At 41.5% G+C, this 25,200-nt stretch overlaps 1 protein-coding gene across 1 annotated transcript in view; it reads right to left on the bottom strand.

Moving 5' to 3' along the window:
• Window positions 1-557: 557 nt before the first annotated feature.
• Window positions 558-25,200, bottom strand: part of diaph2 (diaphanous-related formin 2) — a 329,957-nt gene continuing 305,314 nt past the window's right edge. Inside the window, 1 exon segment of the mRNA XM_063876203.1 lies at window positions 558-4,193. Within this exon segment, the coding sequence (XP_063732273.1) occupies window positions 4,129-4,193 (65 nt within the window). The 3' untranslated portion in view covers window positions 558-4,128.

Genomic DNA, 25,200 nt, shown 5'->3' with positions numbered 1-25,200 from the left:
TATATTTCTTTCTTACTTTGTACATAGGATGAACTCTGTAAATCATTCAGTATCAAATAATAAACAAATGTTAAGTGTGTTTCTGTCCTTGTCCTCCAACTTGGGCAGGGGAAATTTGTAGTGACGGGGGACATTTTAAGGTTAAGGAAAAATGATTAAAAAGCTCTATTTTTCCTGGATATATTATTTCTGATTTTGAAGTAATTTTCCTAAGCTGCCGTTGGACATGGCAGCATTTTCACATTGCCTTTGACATTGTGCAAGATAAAGTATTGGGGGCACCAAGGTCCAAATATTGTGCTTTTTTATAGGTAGGAGCTGTCTCGTTCATCATGTGCTTACACCTAGAGCTCTCTGTAATCCCTGTCCATAAGTCAGCATGGGGCAGGTTCTTCTGCCCGGCACAAAGTAAACTGAGGACGTGATTTAAGATCAAGAGTAAAAACAAAAGCTGAAGACTTGGAAAAACAAAGGGTTGATAATGAAATACTTTAACACTTCTGACAAGTCGATAAGGAAATGCATAAAGACAGAAATCCAAGACAAAGCAGACAAAGTATTTTTCAGAAATCTGTTTATATAACAAAGTGGTTATTATTTAGTACGATGATCCATTACATGATCTATGGAAGGACAGTGTGCATAACCATTTTATTTATTCATGTTCTTAAGGATACAAATAAGCTTACAATGTTACAAATATAAATGTTTCTTAAGACAATAAAACATACTCAATGACAACGACGAGGGTAGGCAGGGATATGGCAGCTTACACATCACGGTCGGACAGGGTTTGTCAACAGCTATGAGTGGTGTTTATTCCTTCGGCCGCAATTGGTCTTCCACAAATCAATAGTAAGCACTCACAAAGTAGGGAAGAACTGGATATGTGGCAGCTGGAAATGTTTACCAAAAGAAAGACTTTGCAAATAGTTTGCTCTGTTAGTGGCAATGTCGTATCCAAACAACGCTTCCTCTGCCTGAGCAGAATCTCTTGTGAGGTAAAGTGCAGTTTTCTTTTAAATAAACCACCAACTGACACCAAAATGGCACCTTTTACAGTTTGTCAATAATTCATACCCCTGCCTCCTCGTTCCTATAATCACCATGAGCACAAGTCAACACCGGTTCAGGTTTGTTAGTCACAAGCTAAAATACAACGGGATGATCGGCACAAACACATATAGGCCTGTTTTTCACACTAAAATGATGGAACAATACAGGTTCTTTGACCTGAAACACTCCTGCTATCTTCTATATCAACACATAACTCTTGATTATCTTACTAGATGGAATGAGAGGGGAAATGATTCAATCACTTACAGGGAAGATGAGGAATGTTGTCATTGTAGAAGTTTCTATTATTTTTTCTTCTTTCATAAAATAAAACAACGGTCATGTTGTCTGCCGATGCTCTCCATCAATTTTAGGTATGGAACAGCATCAACCTGTAATTTCAATGTTGTAATCCAATTTTGGGTTGCATCGCACTGTTGCAGTGAAGATGGATGATCTGAAACTTCTACAACTGCTAACGCCGTAGCTCCTAACTCATCACACTCCACAATGGAAATGAAAGTCCAAATAAATTACATCTAACTAAATATTTTTGAGTGTTTCAGATGAGAAATACCACATGACTATCACATCAAAATATCCTACTTGAATGAGTTCTTAATTGGATCAATTTTCATACAATAGTTCAAATAAAATAAAACTTAGTTTTTAAGTCTGTACAATCTTTCTCATACTTTGACAAAAAAGATACCTGTACTCCCTTTGATATACAAAACAAAATAAACATTGAGGTTTTCTCTCATTGTATGGGGAGAACTGGGTTTTTCCAAAAACAAACCAAAAGAAGAAGTTGGCACATGTGAAAATAATCTGATTTGATTTAATAGTCAAGAAAAAGTGTCAGTCAAATTGACAACCATGAACTACTGGTTGTTTTGGCATGTACAGTATTCAATCAGAGGGTTGAAAAACACCAAATGTCCCAGCAGACATTGGTGTCAATGGAGATCTGATATTCATACTGTACCTAAACCATACAGGCGCGGTCGTGTTAGAACAGAGGGTGAATTGAGATTAAAAAAGGAAATCATCTCTTTCCCCGCTTTATACAACACACCTTTAAACTCTTATCCCCGCAGCATCCGTTATGTGGAAACCTCATTCTCTATACTTTCTCTGAGCGACTGCATTCACCTTATATTTGCGGGAGAATTATTATCTTCTTAAATATGCAGACTTCTCAGAGCACTGTGGATGCACCTTGAGCCGAGATGATGTGTAAAATTGCATTTTTAGAAGCATGCGGGCCGGGAGAGGAGGCATCATGAAACAGACACATCACAAACAGCAGCGGCAGATTAGTTGAAATGAAAAATCTCCATCTCTTCAGCCCAGGAGTCAAGCACACTGAATCCTATTTTGTCTGGGTTCCTGTCCGATTACTGAGCTGGCATGGCGCGCGCACACACACAGAAACACAGAAAGCTTGAAGCAAAGCTCTGGTATTACTGAAGTAACTTGTGTTATGGTAAAAAGGGTCACTTATGCTATTAGTGTTGGGGAATTGAAGGGTCTTTGGAGACTCACTTGCTAAGACAAGCATCATCTTGTCTTCTGTTCCCCTTAGTCGATTATTCTGCTCGTGCCCAATCTCCATGTGGATTCAGTGGTTGTTTTTAGTAGCATCTGCTTACAGTTTAGGGCAGTGAGGGGACAGGGTGGCCCTAGGCATGAATATATGAATAAATAGTTCACGTGAAGAACTGTGTGACAGTGGGTCCTTACGGAGAAACAAAACTTACAGCAGAGTTTCAACTGATCTGCACGTTAACACCAAGAGCCAGGTGTTTGTGTTTCCATGCTGAAACCTTTCATGAATAAAATACATCTGAAGCCTAAGAACATTTTACATTTACCCTTTAAGCTGCATATCTCTGTTGATATTAATTACACCTTCATAGTGGTAAAAAATGTTGAAAATAATAATGTGTAAATATGACCCTAAGTTTAAATTTGTTATCCTACAGAGTTTTTTTAATTATGTATTTTTTTTTTTGCAAAACGGGGAAATAATTAAATCTGGGATTTCTAAATGGAGCAATTCGTTTCCCAGTAGTCTTATTTAGAGAGAATTCTGATAAAAAAAAGCAAAAAAATATACAAAGATTAAAATAGAATCCTTTTCAAAATGTTGTCATACCTTTGTACAATCCACACCCCCCACTGAAACCTGTGTGACAGCAGGAAAGGTCAAAGGGTCGGGTTCGCTCCCCTCGGCAGTTATATGCATTTAGAAATGTGTCAGTCTCTCACATTAACAGCAAAAGCGACCTTGGAACAGAGATCAACACCCGAAGGCATTGGTCAGATATTATACAACTAAAAATAAAATGTGTCCTGTCAAAACGGAGATTACAGTTCTGAGATCCATGAGTCACATGCTCTGAAATATCGGCACAGACAGGAGACGCCTCCTGTGGCTTTGTGGGATTTGTGATGAAACTAAATGATTAATTGAGATTTGTTTGTACATTTACTGGTGACAGAAATACAACAAAATAAAAACAAAACCACTTCCTCTTCTGTGAAAAGTTCAGAGAATTGTTGAAGAAAACATCAGCAGGATGTTGGCCGTTCAATCTTTAAAGGACCGCCGGCCCTCTGCACCGTTGCTGAGTGTGGTATGTTTTTCTGGACAATATGACAAAATGATCCATACACTACGGTGCAGTCTTCCTTGATTCTTTTCAAAACACAGCATTTTTCATATAAACTGAAGTATTTCAATAACAAAAAAAAATTAGCATGAATTAAAATGTAATTCCAAGCAAAAACACTTTACTTTCAACCGCAGCAGCCCTAATCTAAATAGGACACAAATATTTAGAGCGACGATAAAGTGTTGAATAAATATGTAAGGCATCATTATCAGTTTCTTTTGTTGAATTGCTGTGTGTTAGTTTGTGAGTGCTATGTGTGTGTGTCAGTGTGTGTGTGTGTGTGTGAGCGCTACAGTGAGGGGCGGTCTGTCCCTCCTTCAGATGTCTCCACAGTTTCCACCTCGCAGGCCTCTTTGGCACTTATCTAGCGTCTTGTGGTAGGTGTGGACGATCATCGAGCTTGGTGATTTGCGTTGTGGCGTGAACGAGACCTTTCCAGGACTGCGCGCCGGTTGTCTGTTCAGAAGGGGAAAAAAAGAAACAACAAAGAATCAGAAAGAGTGAGACTGAGAAAGAACAAGAAAGTGTTGTTACATTGATCCATACTGGCGCGCAGGAGCTCAACGTAATGAAAGACTGTATAGTGAAACCAAGGGAGGCAGAGAAAGGAGAGAAGAAACAACATGAGGCAAATCCAGGCTGATTGAGGGCAGAGCAGCAGGGGAGGACGGAGAAACAGAAGAAGCTGCTGGAGTTGAGGTGCTTGTGTCTGGTGTCATAGTAACTCCATTCAACTCCTGATGCAGGCTTCCACTCAAGAGCCTCTCAACTCCTCACAGAAGCAGCATATGCACAGGAGACAAAGTAAATGCAAACATGCACGCACAAACACTGCCGAACAAAGCCAAACATACGAGTAGAAAGACTACATGTACTGTACAAAAAGAGCAGGGAAGGAACAAGGAAGCAAGACTTCTTTTTGCTATTCAGAACTATGTCCTTGTAGGAATAAACATTCGCTAAACCTTACATTTGATAGTTTAATGACAACCAAAGAAGCAGTTAGAATTACATTGAAGTAATAAAACAAAAGTTGCTGCTGGTCATTTGTGGCAGAGAATGTTCCACTGTGGCGTTTGTGGTCAAATAGCACTCTGGGTTTTCTCAGTTGCCAGTTCTGTGACAGAGTCATACAAACACAACCTCCCATGCTATCCAGCCACGTCTGCCCAGAAATGCCCATGGCATCTGCCGGGCAGCCAGGTGGCAGGTGGGGTTGGACAGAACCAGGAAGCAGAGCCATGGAGATGACTGCAAGCGCACCACACAGGACTCCCTGGTGTTTCCACGCACGGCGCCACCACTATGCCCATTACTCAGTGCCAGCTGCAGGGTGCCAGGCGTCCCGGGCAGGGCGTTATTTAATAGCACTCGCTCCATCCATCATGTCAGGTAATGAGCTGAGAGTGACTTTGATGGCTAGGAGCACATACACAAACATACAGTACAGGCACACAGACAAACACACTCCCACCATCACAGTGGAGAACAGAAAGCCCTCCTTCAGATTGGATACAAAGCACCATGCAGATGGTGCACAGGAGGAGAGAGAGAGAAAGAAGGAGGGAAGGAACAGAGAGAGCGAAAGGAAGACATAATGAAATGTTCCCAGAAAAAACTGATGAAAGGTTTATATTCTCTGCTGCTTTGAATTTAATGCACATTAATACAGTTGCTGGTCGTCAAAGCTAGCATGCTCTGACAGCGTGTCCTACATCATGACTACTTACCGTATGCTCACACTAGTTTTTCTATCCACAGGTTGTTTTTGTAAACAGGATTTATACAACCTGCCTACTTTCTAAACAGAAATTTATACAACACACAAAAGAACGAGGACAAAATTGAAAAGCCAAAAAGTAGAGCATGCACTATCAATCCCTGCCAATCATTTGCAAGCCCAATTGCTGCAACCTCATATCTGGGCAAGCAGTTGCCTTTAACCCTTGGTCTATCAGAGGAGCAAGGAAAACAGAGCTGGCAGAAAACAGACCCTGTGTCTCTAATGCAGTATCCTCTTGCGCTACGTCTATTACTGTAAATAGGACGGACAGGCGGAAAGGATCAAGGAGAGGACTACACAAAGAAAGACTATAAATGAATTGGGAGACAAATGAAATCAAGATAAAAACTGGAACAATCAAAACTTGTATACAACAAAAGATGTATACAAATGACTAGAGTGAATGCAGAATACAGGTATACTATTTTTTCTCTCTACATAAACACACATAATACCCACCATTAACCCAACCTTTCAAATCTGTTTTGCATCTTTATTGTTCTTTGTTCTTTCATTACAGTAAACCATAACTGGGCTACATTTTGCCCTTAGCTCTCTACACCGCGGCAGCAGACTTATAGTTAACCTTGATGTTGATTAAAGCAGACATATATTGAGATGTTTATGACAACATTTGACAAGCACACACACACACACACACACACACACACACACACACACACACACACACACACACACACACACACACACACACACACACACACACACACACACACACACACACACACACACACACACACACACACACACACACACACACACACACACACTTGTTGTTGGCTTTGTGATTTGAAGAGGCAGCCATGTGTGCACTGTGTAAACTGAAAACAATAGAGACCATTAGTATGACCACTTGTTGAGACCCTTTGGAAACATGTATAGCATGGTCCTTTTTTTTGGAATAACAAATGAGAAGTGCCCTTTTTGGGGGGTTGCCTAAATACATGGGAAAGCTTTTGTCAAAGACTTCACAGAACGGGAGGAAAAACTTCCAGCAAAATGCATCTCCCATCATACGATCCTTGAGCGGAGAGCTATTGGCTTCACATAAAGACTTTTCTATTCCTATCTTCAGGTGCATAAAAGCCCATCTTTTCCCACCCCACATCAATCTATCACAACAATTGAACAAACAGCAGCCATTTCTGCTGGGAGAGGAACATTACTACTAGCCTCTACTGAATTGAACGCTTCAAGCACACAGACAGAGAGGGGAACAAAGTGAGACTGGGGGATAGGGGGGAGCGATCCAAACAAAAGACTAACTCTACGGTTATTTGGAGCACTGATTGCAACTCTTTCTACTTGCATCGGTTTTGATGGCTTCTTTACCTGCTTTTCCCAGCGGCAACATCTTTCCGAGTTACAGTAGGCGCGACACAGAGGAGCACAAGAACAGGAGAAGAAATTGACAAAAGAAGATCAGGTATTCGATGTTTCAGTAGGGAAATGTTGGCATACCAGAACTTAATTAAATGCTGGCACCGCTTCTCAAAATGTTACTAAATGCACCGAGGATTTCCATGAGGGTGGGCAGATGGAGGGGGAAGTCACTGACACACACTATCTCTTCCTCTCTCTCACACACAAACAGAAGGAAATACATTGTTGCTTAAATGTTCAAGCGATGCGCAGAAAAACAGCTCAATGCACTGCTCTAAGGAAGTCACACACATACACACCCATCTGTTTCTAACACACACCAGCATATCCTTCATGTATATCATGATGATCTGTGGCATCAGGGAGACGCTCTGAATGAGACAAGGGTAATAGGAGGAGGAGAGGAAGCCAAGATTACTAAACAGCTAAGCAGAGGCCTTAAGCTGGCGTAGTCAACTCCAACCTTCTCCTGACTGTTTGCGGGGCCTCCAGTGAGATGTCATTTCATGTTATAATAAAGCCGCAGTTTCCCCAGTGGATTCCCTAAAAGAGATTAAATATCATAATGACTTTTGTGTTACTGTCATCTTTGGCTAATTACGCGGAATTACATCATGATGAGGCTCTATGATCCGTAAAAGAAGGAAAAGCTGCCAGTCATCTATCAAAGCCTTTCAGCATGGGATACTTTGAAGAATTGCCTCTCGTTGGGCAATCTAAACAGGAAGACTTTCGGAGTGATTATGCTATGTTTGTTGAATATCGTCTGGGTAGCGACAGACCCTGGGCCAACATCTAAACATGGTACTCACATTCATCAAGGCCACAATAACAAGGTCAGGCTCACATAATCACCCATCATGTGTGTAAATAGCTCTAGAAGGAAAACAGGACGCATCATACGGCATGACTGGAGCTGCATCTATTTTTGAAAGTCGGTGCATATCATGCAATCTCGTGAACAACGGCATGTTTTCTCCGACATTTCATTGCCTTTGTCTAATTCTCTCTCCAAGTCGCTCGGCACTTTATATTTTGATGAGATAAAACATAATAAAGGTGATTAAATCTCTGCTCGCTGCGCATCAACATGTTGTGTTTGCTCCTGCGTTGAAGTAAAGAGCGTCTGCAGCAACAGCAACAGCAACAGCAACAGCCGCAATCTTCTATCACCTCTTTTCATCTCGTGCACCTCCCTTCCCCCTTCCCCTCTTCCAGCCTGCAAGCTACAGAGAAATGGAACTCCCTACACAGAAACAAGATACGGTATATAAACGGGATGCAGAGGGAGAGAACCTATTTCTTTGTACTGAAAGTTATTGGCTGGGTATCGCAAAACTACAGTCGTAGCAAATACAGCCCCTCGTTCAGCGGTGAGAGTAATCACCCCAAACTAGGAGCTGGGCAGGGGAAAAAGTGCAACTGAAGAAAAAAGCGAGTTCAGATGTGGAGAACTGGGGGAGAAATAAAGCTGGAAGGACTATGGGGGTGGAGAATAAAGAGTGTCATTGACCCTTTTCTATCTGAAGTCACTCATTGATTTATAACAAGCAGCTGAAATGTATAAAAACCAAGGCATGGTGGAAGGTTAAAGGATTAGAAGCCAAACTCTTGGATACTGCACTATGGAAGTTAGGCTTGTTGTGTGTTTTAGGAGGGGGGATGGTTAGTGTTGAATTATAGAAAAAATATCTAGGTTCTTAAAAAAGCAAAGGTTGTCTAGCTTCCATTAAAATAAATATATGATTCTGTGGTTGAGTTTCTAGTTACCAAAAAAGGAATACAATCATGCCTACCATGGACTATAGCTGGGCCTTGCATGATTTCACCTTGAAGTGTGTTTGTCTCTCTATAATAATAGCGAAAAGGCAACAAAAAAAACCAAACAAAATTGCTGATGAACACACACACACACACACACACACACACACACACACACACACACACACACACACACACACACACACACACACACACACACACACACACACACACACACACACACACACACACACACACACACACACACACACTACTCTTCATACTTTGTCTTACGGAAATGATGAGCTGAGAGCTTTTCTGTATTTCAGCTGATGTGTTAAAATTTAGGGAGAGTTGACTTTTAAAATGAGGTTTTATCTAATTTACCAGATTGATATATCCAGTTTCACACATCCAGCCTCAGCAACATTTTCACCCATTGATTTCCTATATGTCCTAGAATGACTTTCACAAATTCCCTTGGTAATAAACATGGTACTTTCACAGACGACTGTGAGTGGCTAAAGATATATTAAGCTAGCCAACCTTTCTTTGAACACAAGGATGCATCTCTGTTGTCAAACACAACGGGCCTGCATTGTATTACAATCTGTGGAGGTTTATGGAGAAAATGTTCTCTCCGACTTCCTTTCCCAACTTTAACTTTACATTACATGAAGCCAGTGTTTTTTTTAGTATCACCTAAAGTAGGAAGGTGTAAAAATGTCATGGGATCTGAGACCGCGGGGGCTGAAATCCGGTGCTTGATGTGTTTTGGTGTGTTTTCTCAGCATGCCGTTGCAGGCAGAGGCCATCAGAATAGCACGACAGAGGGAATGCCTAAGACAGCCCTGGATAAACATGCTGAGGCAAGATACAGAAACTCTCCCACTCAGTCCCTTGTGCGCCAGACTGTCTTGCATTTACTCGTTTTCAATTTTCTTCTCCTGCCCTCCTTTACTTTTCTCTTTGTAATCCCCCTTATTACTGACATAACCTCCAATGTTTACAAAAAAAAGACCACTTGTGATTTCTAGCCGCCCAGGAAGCATAGAAAGCAATCTAAACAATGACAGCAAATTTGAACTTGAAATGGACACTAAATGTGATATTATTCAGATTAGGCATGCTTGTATACAAATTCACGTTCCTGCTTGACAGTTTGTATACGAAATGTGGAGGAAAAGTGAGTTTAACTGACAGTCTGTTGAGATAAGTGGTAATGACGAGAGGTTCGCAGAGAGCAGGGTGGTCATAACACATGCAATGGCTTTTGACAGCGCAAGGATGTGGTTAATCTTTCCATGCTTCTATCACCACTCTATCTCAGACGGTTTTGTGATGTGCATGCTTGGAAATACCGGTGACTGACCCAGATAGTGAATATAGACATTCTTCCTCCTAACAGCCTCTCACGACTCTCTATTCCTCCATTCCATTTAAGTCCCAGATTCTCTTTGACAAAAGCTGAGCTCTTCACCGTCACTCAAAAAGTGGCAAAAAGTGCTTTTTCCCCACTTACTGCAACTTGCCCCATTGGTCCTTGTAGTGCTTTTATTGTCAGACATACAGTACGGTGCATAAATCGAGCCTATTTCTCTGAACTGCTTGTGCACACACTCACTCACTCCCCCTTAATAACCCTGCTGAAAAAAGTTTGGTTGTAGAGCGATGTTTCCTAACTGCTTGGCACAAAATATGTTAGGAGAGGAGGAAATCACTGCATGTTTATGTACAAGTGAGAGGAAAGAAAATCAGTTGTTTACCTTCTCAGTAGGAAAGCTTTGACAGGTCTGAACCGGGGACGACACAGCAGGAGAGGAGAAAGGAGCTTTCACGTATTTTGTGCAGGTAAACACCTGTGTGTACTACATACACTTTAAGCTCAGCGTGAATCTATGTGTGGGGTAATTTTAAGAAAATCTATCATATTCTTTAAAGCTCGGCTAACATTGGTTAGGATTCTGATTGAAAACAACAAGCCTGACAGACTTAAGGTAGCACGGATTCCTCAGCGGGCCCTCAGGTTCAGAGATCTTCCTGAAAATATCTCTGCTGGACCTGATTCCTCAGTCACGGAACAATGCCTCTTTGCATTCTGGGATGCAGCGGAGGCACACACAGCCCAAATGAACAGTTATATGAAAACACTTTTGCGATCGATCAGTGCCTGAGGCAAAACTCACATTCATGATTGTCCTCTCAGCAGTTTCAGAAGGCAGACTTAAACCTAAGTATAACCATGTTAGAAAACAACTATCCTCAAGAGTAAAATCCTGAAACTGCTAAACACTGCCTGCTGTTAGAGTTTTCTTTTCCCTTTCACATTATCTCCTTACTTTTGCGTAACACTTAAGCACACCATAGCTTATAAGTGGTGTGGTATTATACAGTATGTGCAAAACATTATGTGCTGTACTGAGAGCAGGAGCACTCATACTGCATTTGAACAACTCTTGGGCTGCAATTAGACGATATTTCAAAATCAATGATACCATTTTCTTTGTTATTAATTGTTTACTCTGTTAAAACTGTGAGACTGCCTTGTTTTGTTCAGCCAGCAATGAAAACCCCCAAAATAATCATTTTACTAATGCAAGCATCAACATTTCAGAAACAAATCTGAATATATGACAAACTATTAATACGTTCTCAAAAAAACTGCAGATTATGTCTCTAATAATGAATTAATTATGAAGTTCTAATTAAGGCCTTTATTTGCTCCAGTCCACTTTATGCACGGAGGGTTTCGGCACTTTGAGAATGTGTACACTAGACTGAAGCTTTGATTTGGGGCTTCACCAGCAGCCTGCGACTTTGAACACAAGGCATGCGGGAGCCATGGAGAGCACAGATGGGGCCTGTAGCCGAGGCCTGTGCTTCACAGGCCCGAGCCAGGAGAGAAAGTAATCCATCAGGCCATGGCACTCTGGTGCCTGGGGGGGCCAGTCACTGACCCTATAAGACTGATTGGGCCTCTATGGGGGGCCAGACCCCCTGACTACATGGACATCAGTGTCTGGCTCGCTCCACCGAGGCTTGATCTGAACTGTACCGAGCCAAAGCGGTGACCTGCTTCCGTTTGGATTATGTTGATGGAACGATCTAGATCACAGAGTGTGAAAATACAGCCTAAATTTTTATATTGTACAACTTAACTAAAATATGTTCAAGTTAAAATTTTGTGTGTAAAAATAGGTCAACGTACTGCCATTAATAATTTATAACATCTGTCCATATATTTAGCCTCATGTCACCCCTGAAATTGATATACCTCCGTTACTATAATTACATTGTGGTGTAGTTAAAAGTGTAAAACTTCAGATTAAGTGATAGGAATCTAATTATTCTATATCAACGGTCCTCTGAGCTGACGAGGTCAGACACAGCATCAGGCAGACGGGTGGCAGGAACCTGAAGCAGCCAAGGCAAGCGGCATGATTGACAGGTGAATGAGTAAACAGAGAGATAGTTAGACAAATGGAAGCTAAGATATAGTTTGACAGACAGATGGGAGCGTAAATGGATGGTTTGGCAGCATGATAAGGTAAATAGGCTGATGGATCACAAAACAAATGTGGGAGGAGGAAGGAAGAAAAGAAAAGAGAAGAAAAGAAAAGAATGCCTGCCTGCAGACAACAGAAGATAGAAAGTCAGATAGCCTGATGAACACAGATGGATTGTGTTGTTACACGGGGAGGTGGGGCAAGATCGATAGATTGTTTTATACTATTTGCCTGGCAAACTGGAGATTTGATGTCACTGGTATCGAGGTGATGTGATGTGATGACACCAGGCATGACTGTTACAGATGGCGAGATAGCGACACATCTCAATCTTTGGCTAGCTGGCTCAGCCTCGCTTATCTTCGCCTTAGTGCTAGCACCACTTTTGGTGTCAGCACTTCTGAGCGTTATCAAAAAGGGGTTTTGTGCAATGTATCTCTTCCTATCAGTCTAAATTAGAGTTTGTGAATCACTAGGTGATGTAAGGATGCTGTGAGGTGTTCACCTCTGTATTGGCAAGGAGCTGTAGCTTAAAGAGAATCGGCTCCAGGTGTTTCAAAATGGAGAAGGGCTAGACTAGGGCTAGGCTTCTACTCAGATTTGAGAAAAACAAAATGGATTCCCTGACAACGGGACGCCTCATTACTGCTGCTTGCGTTTATCATGTCAAAATGGAAGACAAGGGTATGTGAAGTTTAGAGGCAAGGGCTCTCCTAGTTAGAAAGGTGGCTTTTCTCTGTGGCTGCTTGAGGGACATGGGGGTGCACTTCAACAGACTTGATGAGTGTTGCAGGGCTTATAATAGACAGGAAAGGCCCAGAAAGCATGCCCTTTAGAGGTGCAGCATCTCTCACTGTCTGACAGCTTACAGGGCCTAGGCTGCACAATGACACCTTCACAGTGCGCTCGAGATGACACACAAACACACACACACACACACTCACTCACAGGTGCATAATGCTCAGACACACTTGCAAAGAAACCAAATACGTTTGGCAGAAACAAGTGCACAATTACACACAAACACGTTTTCTAAGTCTAAGTGCACACACTCACGCTCACGCACACACACACACACACACACTAATCCAACTGCGATGTTTAGATAATACCTGACAAGTCGAATTTCAGCATTATGCTAGCAGTATTAAAACTCATAAAATAATCCAGGCTATAAAAACATCCAGTGTTCACTCCAAGAAAAGGTTTATGGAAACAAACATCTGTTTGTGCCATGTAAAGAAAGCAGTACAACTTCCTCACTGTAAACACAAATCCAGCTGAAGCCCCATCCCTAGGAAAAGTCTTGGATTTCTGTCAAACCACATTGTAGGTTAATAAGATAAGTAACCAGAGGTGGCTGTTTGACGAAGAGTGTGCAGAACATGTGTCAATCAAAGTCCACGAGGAAGGGGAGCACTGTCCATCACTCTTTTTAGAGTTATTTTTCCTCTTTTCATTGCACTGAATTGAATGTTGGAATGTTAGCTGATGAAAATAAAGAAATGAACTATCAGCAATTTAAATTAAATCCACTGAGTTTGTTGAGCAACATTTGGTTGTTCCAGCTTGTTTGAATCAGATTTGCTTGCTCTGTTTCATATACATTTAAATAATTTAAAATTAATTATCTGGACTGCCTCAGATTCTCGCTCTGACAAAATGAACAATTATTAAACGTCAGTTTGGGCTCTTAAAACTTTAAGACATTGTAATATTTGTTGGCATTTTACAAACCAAACAATTCATAACTTAATTAAAAAAGTCGTGCAGATTCATCATAACTGTTAGCTGCGGTCGTTCTGTATTGTTTGAAAATAATCGGGCCATGTATCCATTTACTGTAGGTGTTTATGACATACTTTTCAAATAACAAAATGAGAGTGCACATGAAGAAGTATTAAAACACACCCCTACAGCAGTGCAGCCGTGAGTTCCTGTTGTGCATATCACATTAATAAGCGACTATTTCTGAAAATGCTTCTCATGCACATGCTGTACTGTAATACACACTGATCTTTATCCATCTACAGGGTCTCCATGTGACAGTGAGAAATGCAGTGTCTGCAGTTTACTACTATTTTTGTCATTGCTTAGTTCAATGAAAACTTCCTAGAAGAATCTGCAACTGGTTAGACAGCTGCTACAAGTTTTCCAACAACAATCCAAGCCGCCATCCAATCTCAGGATTCTCAGAGACCACTCTCCACGGATGCCTTACCCAAGTTAATAAAACATGGTGTTGTGTGTTATTTATTTATTAATTCCCTTTTTGATGTGTCCCAGCGTGCAGTGAGAGTGGTGGTGGAGATCATAAGGCTGTGCAAGCGAGCAGCCCTGCTCCCTCCTCCATGCCATCACCATCAGACCCATTTGGCCATGTGAAGATGCTCCCTTCTGTTCACATGGAGGGGAGCGCAGGGTGGGTGTGCTTCCAGAAAGACTTTTCACTTTCTCTTTTAAAATAAATCATTTATACAGAGAGATGCTCCCTCATGTACACAAAACACCACAACCCTTCCTGTGATGCGCTACACTTTGCTACCTTCATGTTTCTGCTTGTGCATTGCCCCTGTGACTGTCAACGCGGGTTTCTGTGTACAAGACTTAAAGTCGATGCTGTAGACGCAGAACACAGCAATATACCATCTCTTTTTGTTATTTTACAATATATTAATTTCAATATTTTGATTAAATTCCCCATCATTTAGTAAAACTTTGTCAGTTTTTTCCGTTCATATTTTTTAAAATTAATTTCCTTTTTAAACTTTAAGAAAAACAGAGCCATTTATCAGCTTTTTTCTGGGTTGTGGATGTGTCAGTGCTTTGACTGATAACCTGACTTGCAGTCATGTGGCAGAGTAAACTCTAATTAATCTATCTTCCTTAACAAAATCTGACAGTCACTGTCTATCAGAGCTCCGCGCTGTCCACAACTCGATTGGAGCTTGTGTGTTTCTGCATTTATGTGTGAGTTTTTTAATATACATTATGTGCTTATATTCATTTGTGTTTGTGCATGTGTGTCGAAGGGAGGTTATGTTTCTTTTTAACTGCCTGCAGGTTGACTACACACCCACAGACCAGACATCTCTCAAGCGACAATGGATTCTGTGTGAATGAAAAATGTATCTGTCCCCTTCACTTATTCATCAAGGAGGAACATTTTTCTGCAGGGACGCCCTCCAGAGATGTGGCGCTCACATGCCAGGCGGCCTGCCGCCACTTTACCCACAAGGTTTTCAATAAAACAAGCAAACAACACAATTCCAACACCTATAAATAAGTGATTGTTCCTGAATAAAGTGCTGTACACAGAGCCCCTCACTGAGGCCACTCATCACACTTTAATGGGCCCTGTACCGGCCAAAGTTATTCCTCTCCTCTCTCCCTCTCTCCATCTTTCTATCTTTCTCTATCTTCGCACAGAGTGGGAACAAAGTCAATGGACGTAGCTGAAATAGGAGACGCTGAGTCGCATTCAGATCATCATCATGCCATCACCTGGCTCAACACTGGTTAAGATACAGCACTATCTCTTTCATGATTTATGAGGCTATCAACATGCTCTTTCTTCCCCCTCTCCCTCTTTCTTTCCCTCTCTCCCTCATCTCGCTCACACACACACAAAAACACAAACACAAACACGCAAGCACACAAACTCCTTGAGTTTCCTTCCCAGTTATTTTCTCTCTTGGAGACAGGTTGTTCACAGCAGTTTGAACATTCAGAGCGGTGGCTTGCCAGATGCTTGGGCGTCTGTCAACGTGGTGCTATTGTTAGCTCGTTTTTGATAAGATTTACATGGCAGAAAAGCCATCAAATAAGATATACTACTGAGAATATGAGAAGGGATCACACCTAATCCACACACCTGCGTCTTGGCAGTGTTAAGTCTCTTCTCTATCAAGACCAACACACGCGCATGCAGATACATGCGACCGCCCACCCACACCCACACAATCTGTAAACTTACAGCATAAATCTGAGAGTTATACAGCAGCTTGGGTCTGATTTTGTCGTGGGTTTTCCTTGGGCTCAAATGCTCACAATTATCATACTTGTTCAAAAACTAACACACATACATTACACAGAGTCCTTCACACACACACACACACACACACACACACACACACACACACACACACACACACACACACACACACACACACACACACACACACACACACACACACACACACACACACACACACACACACACACACACACACACACACACACACACACACACACACACACACACACACACACACACACACACGCATCAACGTATCGTATGGTTCCTTTTCACCACAGGAGCTTTCTTTTTGGAATTTCACCAGCATTTAAGCCAGACAAACCTTCCATTGTCAACATTTGCAAAATGACATTTCAAAGCAAGTGGTTCTTCAAGTTCTAATGAGCTTAACATTTATTATTCTCAAGGTGAAATTTAAATGCAGACATAGATTCTTGGGGCCTTTAACTTTCTGGGACTATTTGGCTAAAAAAATCCCATTTCACTTTTTGTCTACCTGATGTGTCTGCACGCACACACACACGCACACACACACACGCACACACACACACACACACACACACACACACACACACATCAAACCTGTGCTGATTAGAAAAGAACTGGGTCACTTGTGCCCCGGCTGGTGGCACTTTCTGCTCTGGCCCTATAAGCCCCTCGGTTACCCAGAATCCCTTGGCATCCCTGTCAGAGCCAGGGCCCGCGGCAACACACCTGTGTCCACGCTTCTTCACTGGGATCAATTAGCATTAAAGTTTCAGAGCTGCTCTCCCGCAGTGTGGACATAGTGTACACTGGAGGGGTACAGCCTGAGAACATCCCCAGAAAGAGACTGACAGAAACGTGAAGAGAGAGATAGATTTGTAGACACACACAACAGCGGTACTAACACAGACACACACACACAAACAGGCTTCTGCGGTTAACCCTATACTACATTGCTAGGTCCAGTTTAAAACATCTGGGGGTTCTTGTAATGAACAAATCACCACATTTCACAGGAAGGTTTTCAATGCAACTTCTAAAGAGTCAAAAAGAAAAAGATTCCTCCACATACTATCTGACTATCAAAACCAACATCAGCACATCCATAAGAATACAGACATACGTTAGATAATCTGCTGTGGTTGTAACTGTATTATATCCCAGTTGACTTGAAATGTGAGTAGGGAAAGTATGGTTGTTTTTTTTCTTGATGAAAGTCTATCCAAATCACGTTCCTTAAATTAGCTCTGAGCACTGAAGGGAGGAAACTGTGACTTTATTGTGTGTACCTCTACTTTAAAGTCATTTATTATGAAGTTTGGTTGGATTCTCGTACAATCTATTAAAAAAAACCATAACATTCACCTGTTCTTAAAGCTCTTTGTGGAGAAAGTGTGACTTATTATCTGCACACTTATTCCATTATATGTTAACATCATTAACTATATTAATGTTCTAAATAAGGTTTATAGAAACTTTTGAAAATCAAATTCAAAGCTGTTAATATCAATATGAGGGAATGTCTTTTGACTGACTATTACATTACATTATCAACATCTTTTTCCAGAAGATTTTCAGGTCTTAACTACAACTGGACTCGATAGAGGTCATCCGTTCAAACTAACATTATATGTCTTCTATATGAAATATCTATCCACCCACAGGTTGTTGTTGTTTTTCACCCAAACTCTTCCACAATTCCCTTGGTGGCTCTGCTTGAGTTTCTATCTTTCTATTTATACGAAGTGTCACATAGCTAGCCACCAGCAAACATACAGTCAACAAGTAGGCGGTACCATTTGTTTTGAAAAGACTGTACAATCCTAGAGTTTTCTCCCTGGGGGGGGTTTCCCATCACTGTGTGTCAGTTTACACGAAGCATAGATGGTTTGTCTGTTTGTCCCTGTCAATGTGTGTATGTGTGTGTGTGTGTGTGTACCATCGAGGAAAAAGAGCACTGAGGCCAGCTGTACCTGTGCTGCCTCGTGGTTGTCTCTTGACAGTGCCCTTCACATCACAGCATGGGCCTGGTCGCTGGATCTGACAGAAGTGACCTCCATGCCACATCACCCGCGCAAGACACACAAACACGTGCCTAGACAAAAACAGACGTGCACCAAAACCAGACAGACAGATCCCACACACACACACACACACACACACACACACACACACACACACACACACACACACACACACACACACACACACACACACACACACACACACACACACACACACACACACACACACACACACACACACACACACACACAGGAATACCCCTGGTAACTTGCTGGCATATATGAAGACACTTCATTTGTGACGAATGGCACACAAAACAATCTACCTAGATATGCATAAAATGACACACATTAACACATTCATACCGTGTACGACAACAAACTGCACAACTCAAAAACCCCTCTGGGCTCCTTAATGTCAGACAGTTATCAAAAGGGATTCCAGAAGAGCGACTGCTAAGCAGCATGGGTAAACAAAGGAGGGATGAAAAAAGATCCTAAATCAAAGGCAGAGTGGGGACCCTGTTATTTTTCCGGAGCAGGAAATCATTTGCTGGCAATTTGTGACTCATCAAAGCATTTTGTGTGGGGGTGCTTGTGACACATACTGTAATGATGGGGAGGTGGGTTGAAGGCAGTTGAGTTTGGTGGTAAACTTGACTTAAATATTTAAAATGTCAAGTCGTTTGCTTTTTACAATGCTGCTATTTCCAGAGAATTGTTGGCTAATCAGAATTGGTGTTCCATGTGTCAAACAGAAAGCAGTAATTGATGGGATTCAGTGCAGGCACAATTTAGTGTGATTGATGGAGAGTGAATGAAGCACTGAGACGTGCATTTTTCTCCCTCTGTAAATAATAAACAATAGACAGCAATTGTGCCATTGTTTGGAAATCAGTAAAATATTTTGTTTCCATTTGGCGTCTCTTTCCTGAACTTGTCAATCAGTACTGGTCTAACATAGACAACTTTCTCAACTGATTAGCCTTATCTAAATCCCCATAATCATAATTTCATTACAAGTAAATCCATTTCCTCAACACTCTTTCCAACAGACATATTTTCCTGGCCTCCAATAGGGCTGATTGAAATAAAGTCAGGTGACCTTTGGTGTGCCTATAGGCGTCTGCTTGTTCTACTAGCCCCTTACTATATTTCATGCTAGAACCTCATAAATCAGCCTGTTGAACTGGGCCGCAATGATGGTCCCGACCTTTCTCATGACATTTCCAAATGGCTACATCCTCTACCTAGGCTCATGGCACCATGAAAGGCACCCAACCATGGTATATGAAGATGAGAATGAGCCCACTACACTCTGCGCAGGGTAGCAAATAAACCAGTGGCATTGGGAAATGGCGCAGGGAATTGCCATTGATTGTCAAAAATGCTCATCCGTTTGTCAGTTTATCACTGAAAATGCAATGCACTCTTTCACATACCGTGAGTTTATGAAGAATGCTTTTGACTTTGAAAAAAATGAGTCAAACTCATTCACAATATACACCTGTGTACTGTGAAGAGGAGCTTTAGATTTTCTAAGGACACATTCCAAATTACTGTTGGGGAAAGAAAAAAGGCTTTATCTTTGAGGCCAGGTGGGTTTTACATGTCTTCCACTTCAGCATCCTCTGAACAAGATCCTTATTGTATGCAAATCTACAGTGGCAACAGCATGAAGTAGCTTTCCATTATGTTTCTGTGCATGTACTATGTATAGTCGGTTGAAGAAATCCTGTGTGTGTGTGTGTGTGTGTGTGTGTGTGTGTGTGTACTGCAGGGAGAGAAAGCAAGGTCCACTTGTGACAAGTCTGGTGGGAATAGAAACATCTGGTGGGCCGGCTGCTCCTCTGGTTAACATGCTCCTCCTCAGTGGCCCCCAACGACACAAACCCAGACACCACATGCACAACATACATATGGACACAACCAAAGTGAAGTGCATGTTCATGTGTGTATACACACACACACACACACACACACACACACACACACACACACACACACACACACACACACACACACACACACACACACACACACACACACACACACACACACACACACACACACACACACAGAGTCTTTATTCCTGGCTATTGTTGTGATATACTTCAAATGCGAATCCACATTAAAGTACATTAATCTCATGGCAATAACGGTCACTCTTGGGAAAAGACTCAATGCCATTATCACACTGGAGAGAGGTATGAATAGAAGGCCTATCATTCATGTAATGATGCTAAAGAACAACTATGTCCAATTTGCACCAGATGCTCTTCAGAGCCGCATTAAGCCTGCATTATTGCCGGAAGAAAATGTCATGTTATTGGCAAGGTGAACCCTCTCCACTCCAACCCCTCTTCTTGATGTTGCTTTGCATGGATTTGTGCTGGCTCACTCCCATATCCACCCTGTAATCGACTAAATACAGAGCCATTACTTATTTTATCTTTCACACTCTGTCACTTAAGCACACAAACACATGTACATAAAGTCATCACTCATAACTCTGCTGAGCTTGAGTGAAATGTCATCCTGGCGGCCATGGATAAAACACAGCATCAATTTACACAGCCTTTATCAAGTAATGCTATAGGCAGGGGTCACATTATCACAGAGTATATGGTGGTATAACAGAAAACATCACGCAGAATGGATCACTATTCTTTCATGAAAGGTTGAGTTACTTGATAGAAGTGGCAGCAGTCCAACTAGAATGATTGCTCACTGCCTCCAGGCCTGGCATTTGGCGCCTTAGGCGAGATTTTGGACTAATAACTCCGGCCTCCGTTCACTCCCTTCCTCCTCGCTCTCTCCCTTCCTCACACATTTCCATGTCTGTAAAGACCAAAGTTAATTCTTATATTCAGATCTTCCATTAACAATACCACAATCTAATATTGTAATAGCTCTGTAACTAACATCGTCTCCAGAAATAACCCAACTCTGTAGGAGTTAAAACTAAGAACAAATGTTCCCTAGCCTTGCCATCATCATGAAGATATTTGGTCCTCAAAGTGATAGTAAATGTACATGGCCATAAAAACACACACCTAATCTCCAGCTTATCTGCAGCCTGCAGCCAGGTCTCAATGGAGACATAGTGGGAGGAGGGTGTTTGTGTGGATGAAGCAAACTAGACTTCCTGATGACCCGGCCAGCCGAAGGAACACTCAGCTGATCTCCTGCCAGGGCCTCAGCACACTTCCTTCACCAATATATATAATGGCCGTGCTAATGATGCCAAAGCAGCCAGTACCTTAGAGAGCAGTAATTTAGACACTGCTAACACTATCACCAGTGCAGTCATTCCATGGCGATGATATGCTCCTGATATCAGCCACTAGAGCAGCCAGCGATTTACTTGTGGCAGCATGACAAAAGTACATAATTAGACAAAGAGCATGTGTGCACACACATACTTTCAGATTGAAAAAGAAAACCTTGGAATCTGAACAGAAAATACCACTCTAGACTTATTGTGAGTGTTTACTTTCTCAGCTGTTCTCACGGCTAAGAAAGGGAGTGCATTGATTTTTCTTTTCAGAAAAACAATACTGAAGAAAAAATAAACCCAAATAAAAGCAAGAAAACTAGAGAATGTTATAGAGAAGAGGAGGAAGAGTGGAAGGCATGAAAGAGGAGGATAAATTGCCCAACATGAAAAGGCTTTTTAATGTTATTGGGCAACAGTAGTAAACAGCAGTCTTAAATCTTAAACAAGGGGATATTTTTACTCCCAGCGCTCATATGAGCAAGCATGTGTGAAGCAATGAACCTGTTGGATATGAATCAATGACTCTAATATTGAACAACACAAGAAGCGAGAGTTTGGCCTCCTGTAGCTGACCATCACAAACACCCTGCACCCAAATTGATAAATCTCAATCTCATGGTTTCCCTGTGGTTATCTGTCGTCCATCAATCATTTCCACCTGGGAATAGAAGTTTGTTTGTGTGCATTTGTGCAATTCTGTGTGAAGCTGCACTATAAAGCAAATACAAAATACCTTGATTCACTTACACAGGGGAAGACATGGACATACAGTGATTAAAAAACATAGGTGTTAAAAGGCAAGGAGTCTAAAGTCCAAGCAGCATTGTAATGCCTTAATTGCCTTCTAACTTTTTTTACTTTAGAAGTTTGCTTTTGCCCTTGTCGACAGCCGATTTAACTGAGACTTCATGGGCAACACTTCAGATGATGATGTAATCAAGCTGCATTTAAGTCACACAGGCTTTTAATTATTTAATTTTATTTATCTTCTTTTCTAATCAAACTCAAACTACTATTTTATTTTCCCTGGTCAGTGGCAGTTGTTGGTCACAATAAGGAGCTCTGATGTATCTTATGATATGAAAAATGCCACTAAGTGTTGTAAAAGTCATCGCCTCAATATGTCTATTACTTTCTTAAATTAAGACATCTCTTCGTGCTTTATCGCTTATTTAACCGCATAATGTTTAATTAAATCAAACTAGCTCTTTTCAAGCAAATACATGAACATCTTTACTGATTAAAAATATAACCATGGATGCATCTGAGTGAGCAACTTAGACACATGTCGAGGTAAATCAAAGTTGTCCAAGAAGCTGCAGCTAATTTGATTGGGATACATTTTGACAGAAAATCAACTTTTAATGAAGAGTCGTGTGGTGGGAGAAATTAGCCATTACCCTGCAGAGCTGGCATAAAATGTTTATAAATGACAATGATGTTAGCACTGACTATAAAGGAAGTGCAGAGCTTGGGGAACACACTGACGTTTAGGCTGTCAGAGAACAGGGCACAGACTGTGTTTCATCTAGGGAGAGAGAGAGAAAGAAAAGGAAGGGGGGGAAAGGAAGAGAGTGTGCGACAAAGGAGGAAAAAGAGCACAAGGGGGCATGCAGTAGATTGCAGTTATGATGTGCATGAGAGAGGGAGACAGTGAACGACAGGGCGAGAGAGTTTAAAAGGCACGGCGTCTGTTGGCTGGCAGGATGGACAGAGGGAGAGAGGGAAGTATGCGACAGCAGAGCGTGACAAGTGCGGCAGAACAAACCGGTGGTGACTCACGGGCTCCTTCATTCACGACTGTGATCAGATCCAGCAGGACAGCCAACCATATGGGATGGCACAACTTATTCATCCAATCACTTGGACTACATACAAGACCAGAGGAGAGGGGATGGTGTGTGTGTGTGTGTGTGTGTGTGTGTGTGTGTGTGTGTGTGTGTGTGTGTGTGTGTGTGTGTGTGTGTGTGTGTGTGTGTGTGTGTGTGTGTGTGTGTGTGTGTGTGTGTGTGTGTGTGTGTGTGTGTGTGTGTGGGCTGGGGAGAAGGTGCCTGAAGGTAAATATGAAAGTAAACGAAAGGGGAAGTGAGGAGAACAAGGCCACAACAAACAGAGTAATTAATCTACGTAAAGCTCAACATTGTTTAACAAATAGAAAAGAGGCATATCTGTCATAGGGAATGAACAATTGCAATATACAGTAAAACATGCGCCGCTACATGATTTGCTTGTTGCAGTTATAAAAACAGATCAATTAATTAAGCCCTTTGTGGGTCCCCTATGATGATCCTATTAACAGTTTTTTTTTTCAAATTTGAAACCAAACCAATTGTGCCTGCAATTTGACTACGAATCTTGAATACAGCATAATTAAATGGGGGATTCTCTAACAATAAAATTAGCTCCTGTCTCCCCAAACTACAGATTATTTGTTTATCCAAAACAAAATTAAAAATAACCTCTGACTCTGTCACCCAGATGACACATTGAAAGTAGTTCAAGACATTAAATTATTAAATAAGGCTTCTGAGAATATAAACGTAGTGATAATCACTTCTGTCTTTTTCCGGGCCTCCGTTAAATGCAGATTAAAGCTAAGCTCTGAGAGGTGAAGGGCCTGGCAAATTGAGCCCCAACACACCAAGCCTAGGAATAGAAACAGACATAATCTAACCAAAGCCAGATATTTTTGTGAAGAAAAGAATGTTTCAACCCGGTTGGCAAGAGGCGTCTTAAACCCTTTTATAAGGTACCTAAAGTACACAGTGCTTCACTGAAAGCAGAACAAATTTGCTTAACTTCACAACATGCAGGGGCCCTCCGATAAAAGTGTCTGTCCTATGCTGTGGCTGGCAAAGATATTGTTATCCACTTTGTTCCTCTGCCACCTTGCCAGCTTACTCAATTTTTGCAAGACCGATAGCGATCGTCGTGGGGTAATTTAGGGATTAGACTCGAGGTGTATTGTAATCGCATACTTCTGCTGTAGCACGACAGTCATTGCCGATATCTGAGGCAGAAACAGTCCAAGATCTTCCTTTTGTCTGTTATATAAAACACGGGTTCTAAGAAATCCTCAGACCTACACCCAAATTAGGGATTTGTATTTTCATGGTTTCAACATGCTTTATACATCGTACATTTTCCATTAAAAAAACTGTGAACAGTCTGATTGGGAGCATTTTTCAAACCGAGAATGTGGCACAACATGAATTCTGAGAGACTACCCTTTAAGACCTCCTGATATTTTCATTTTCCTCAAGCTGAGCAAGAAACTGTTTCACCGACATCATTTGCAATTTAATGGTGATATGTTCTCACATAGGAATCAATTTGACTTTTTCCTTTTTAATAACCTCTGATGTAGCACACATCTTAAACGGTAACTGAAACACTGCAGTACACACTTAAGCTTTCAGTAAACAGATAATTAGTGGTTATTTACAATAAAACCCTCGAAAAAGAGGACATTATGACAATAAATGAGAATTCAGCCGGAAAGTCAGAGGGTAGCATTAGCTAAGGTAAAGAAACACATTACAAATCCCACGAGGTTAGTTGCAGTGTTATCACATTGTCAGTGAGTCTTATTCACAGCCAATCCCTCTGCCTTCCTGTTCCCTCTGCCCTCTGCCACAGGCTCTCTTCTATTCTTAGATCCTCCACTCCAAATGATCTACT

This window comes from Eleginops maclovinus, chromosome 23 (assembly GCF_036324505.1).
Source record: "Eleginops maclovinus isolate JMC-PN-2008 ecotype Puerto Natales chromosome 23, JC_Emac_rtc_rv5, whole genome shotgun sequence".
Classification (NCBI taxonomy): Eukaryota; Metazoa; Chordata; class Actinopteri; order Perciformes; family Eleginopidae; genus Eleginops; species Eleginops maclovinus.
Note: the sequence above shows the minus strand (reverse complement) of the source record. Positions and strands in the feature narration are given on the sequence as shown.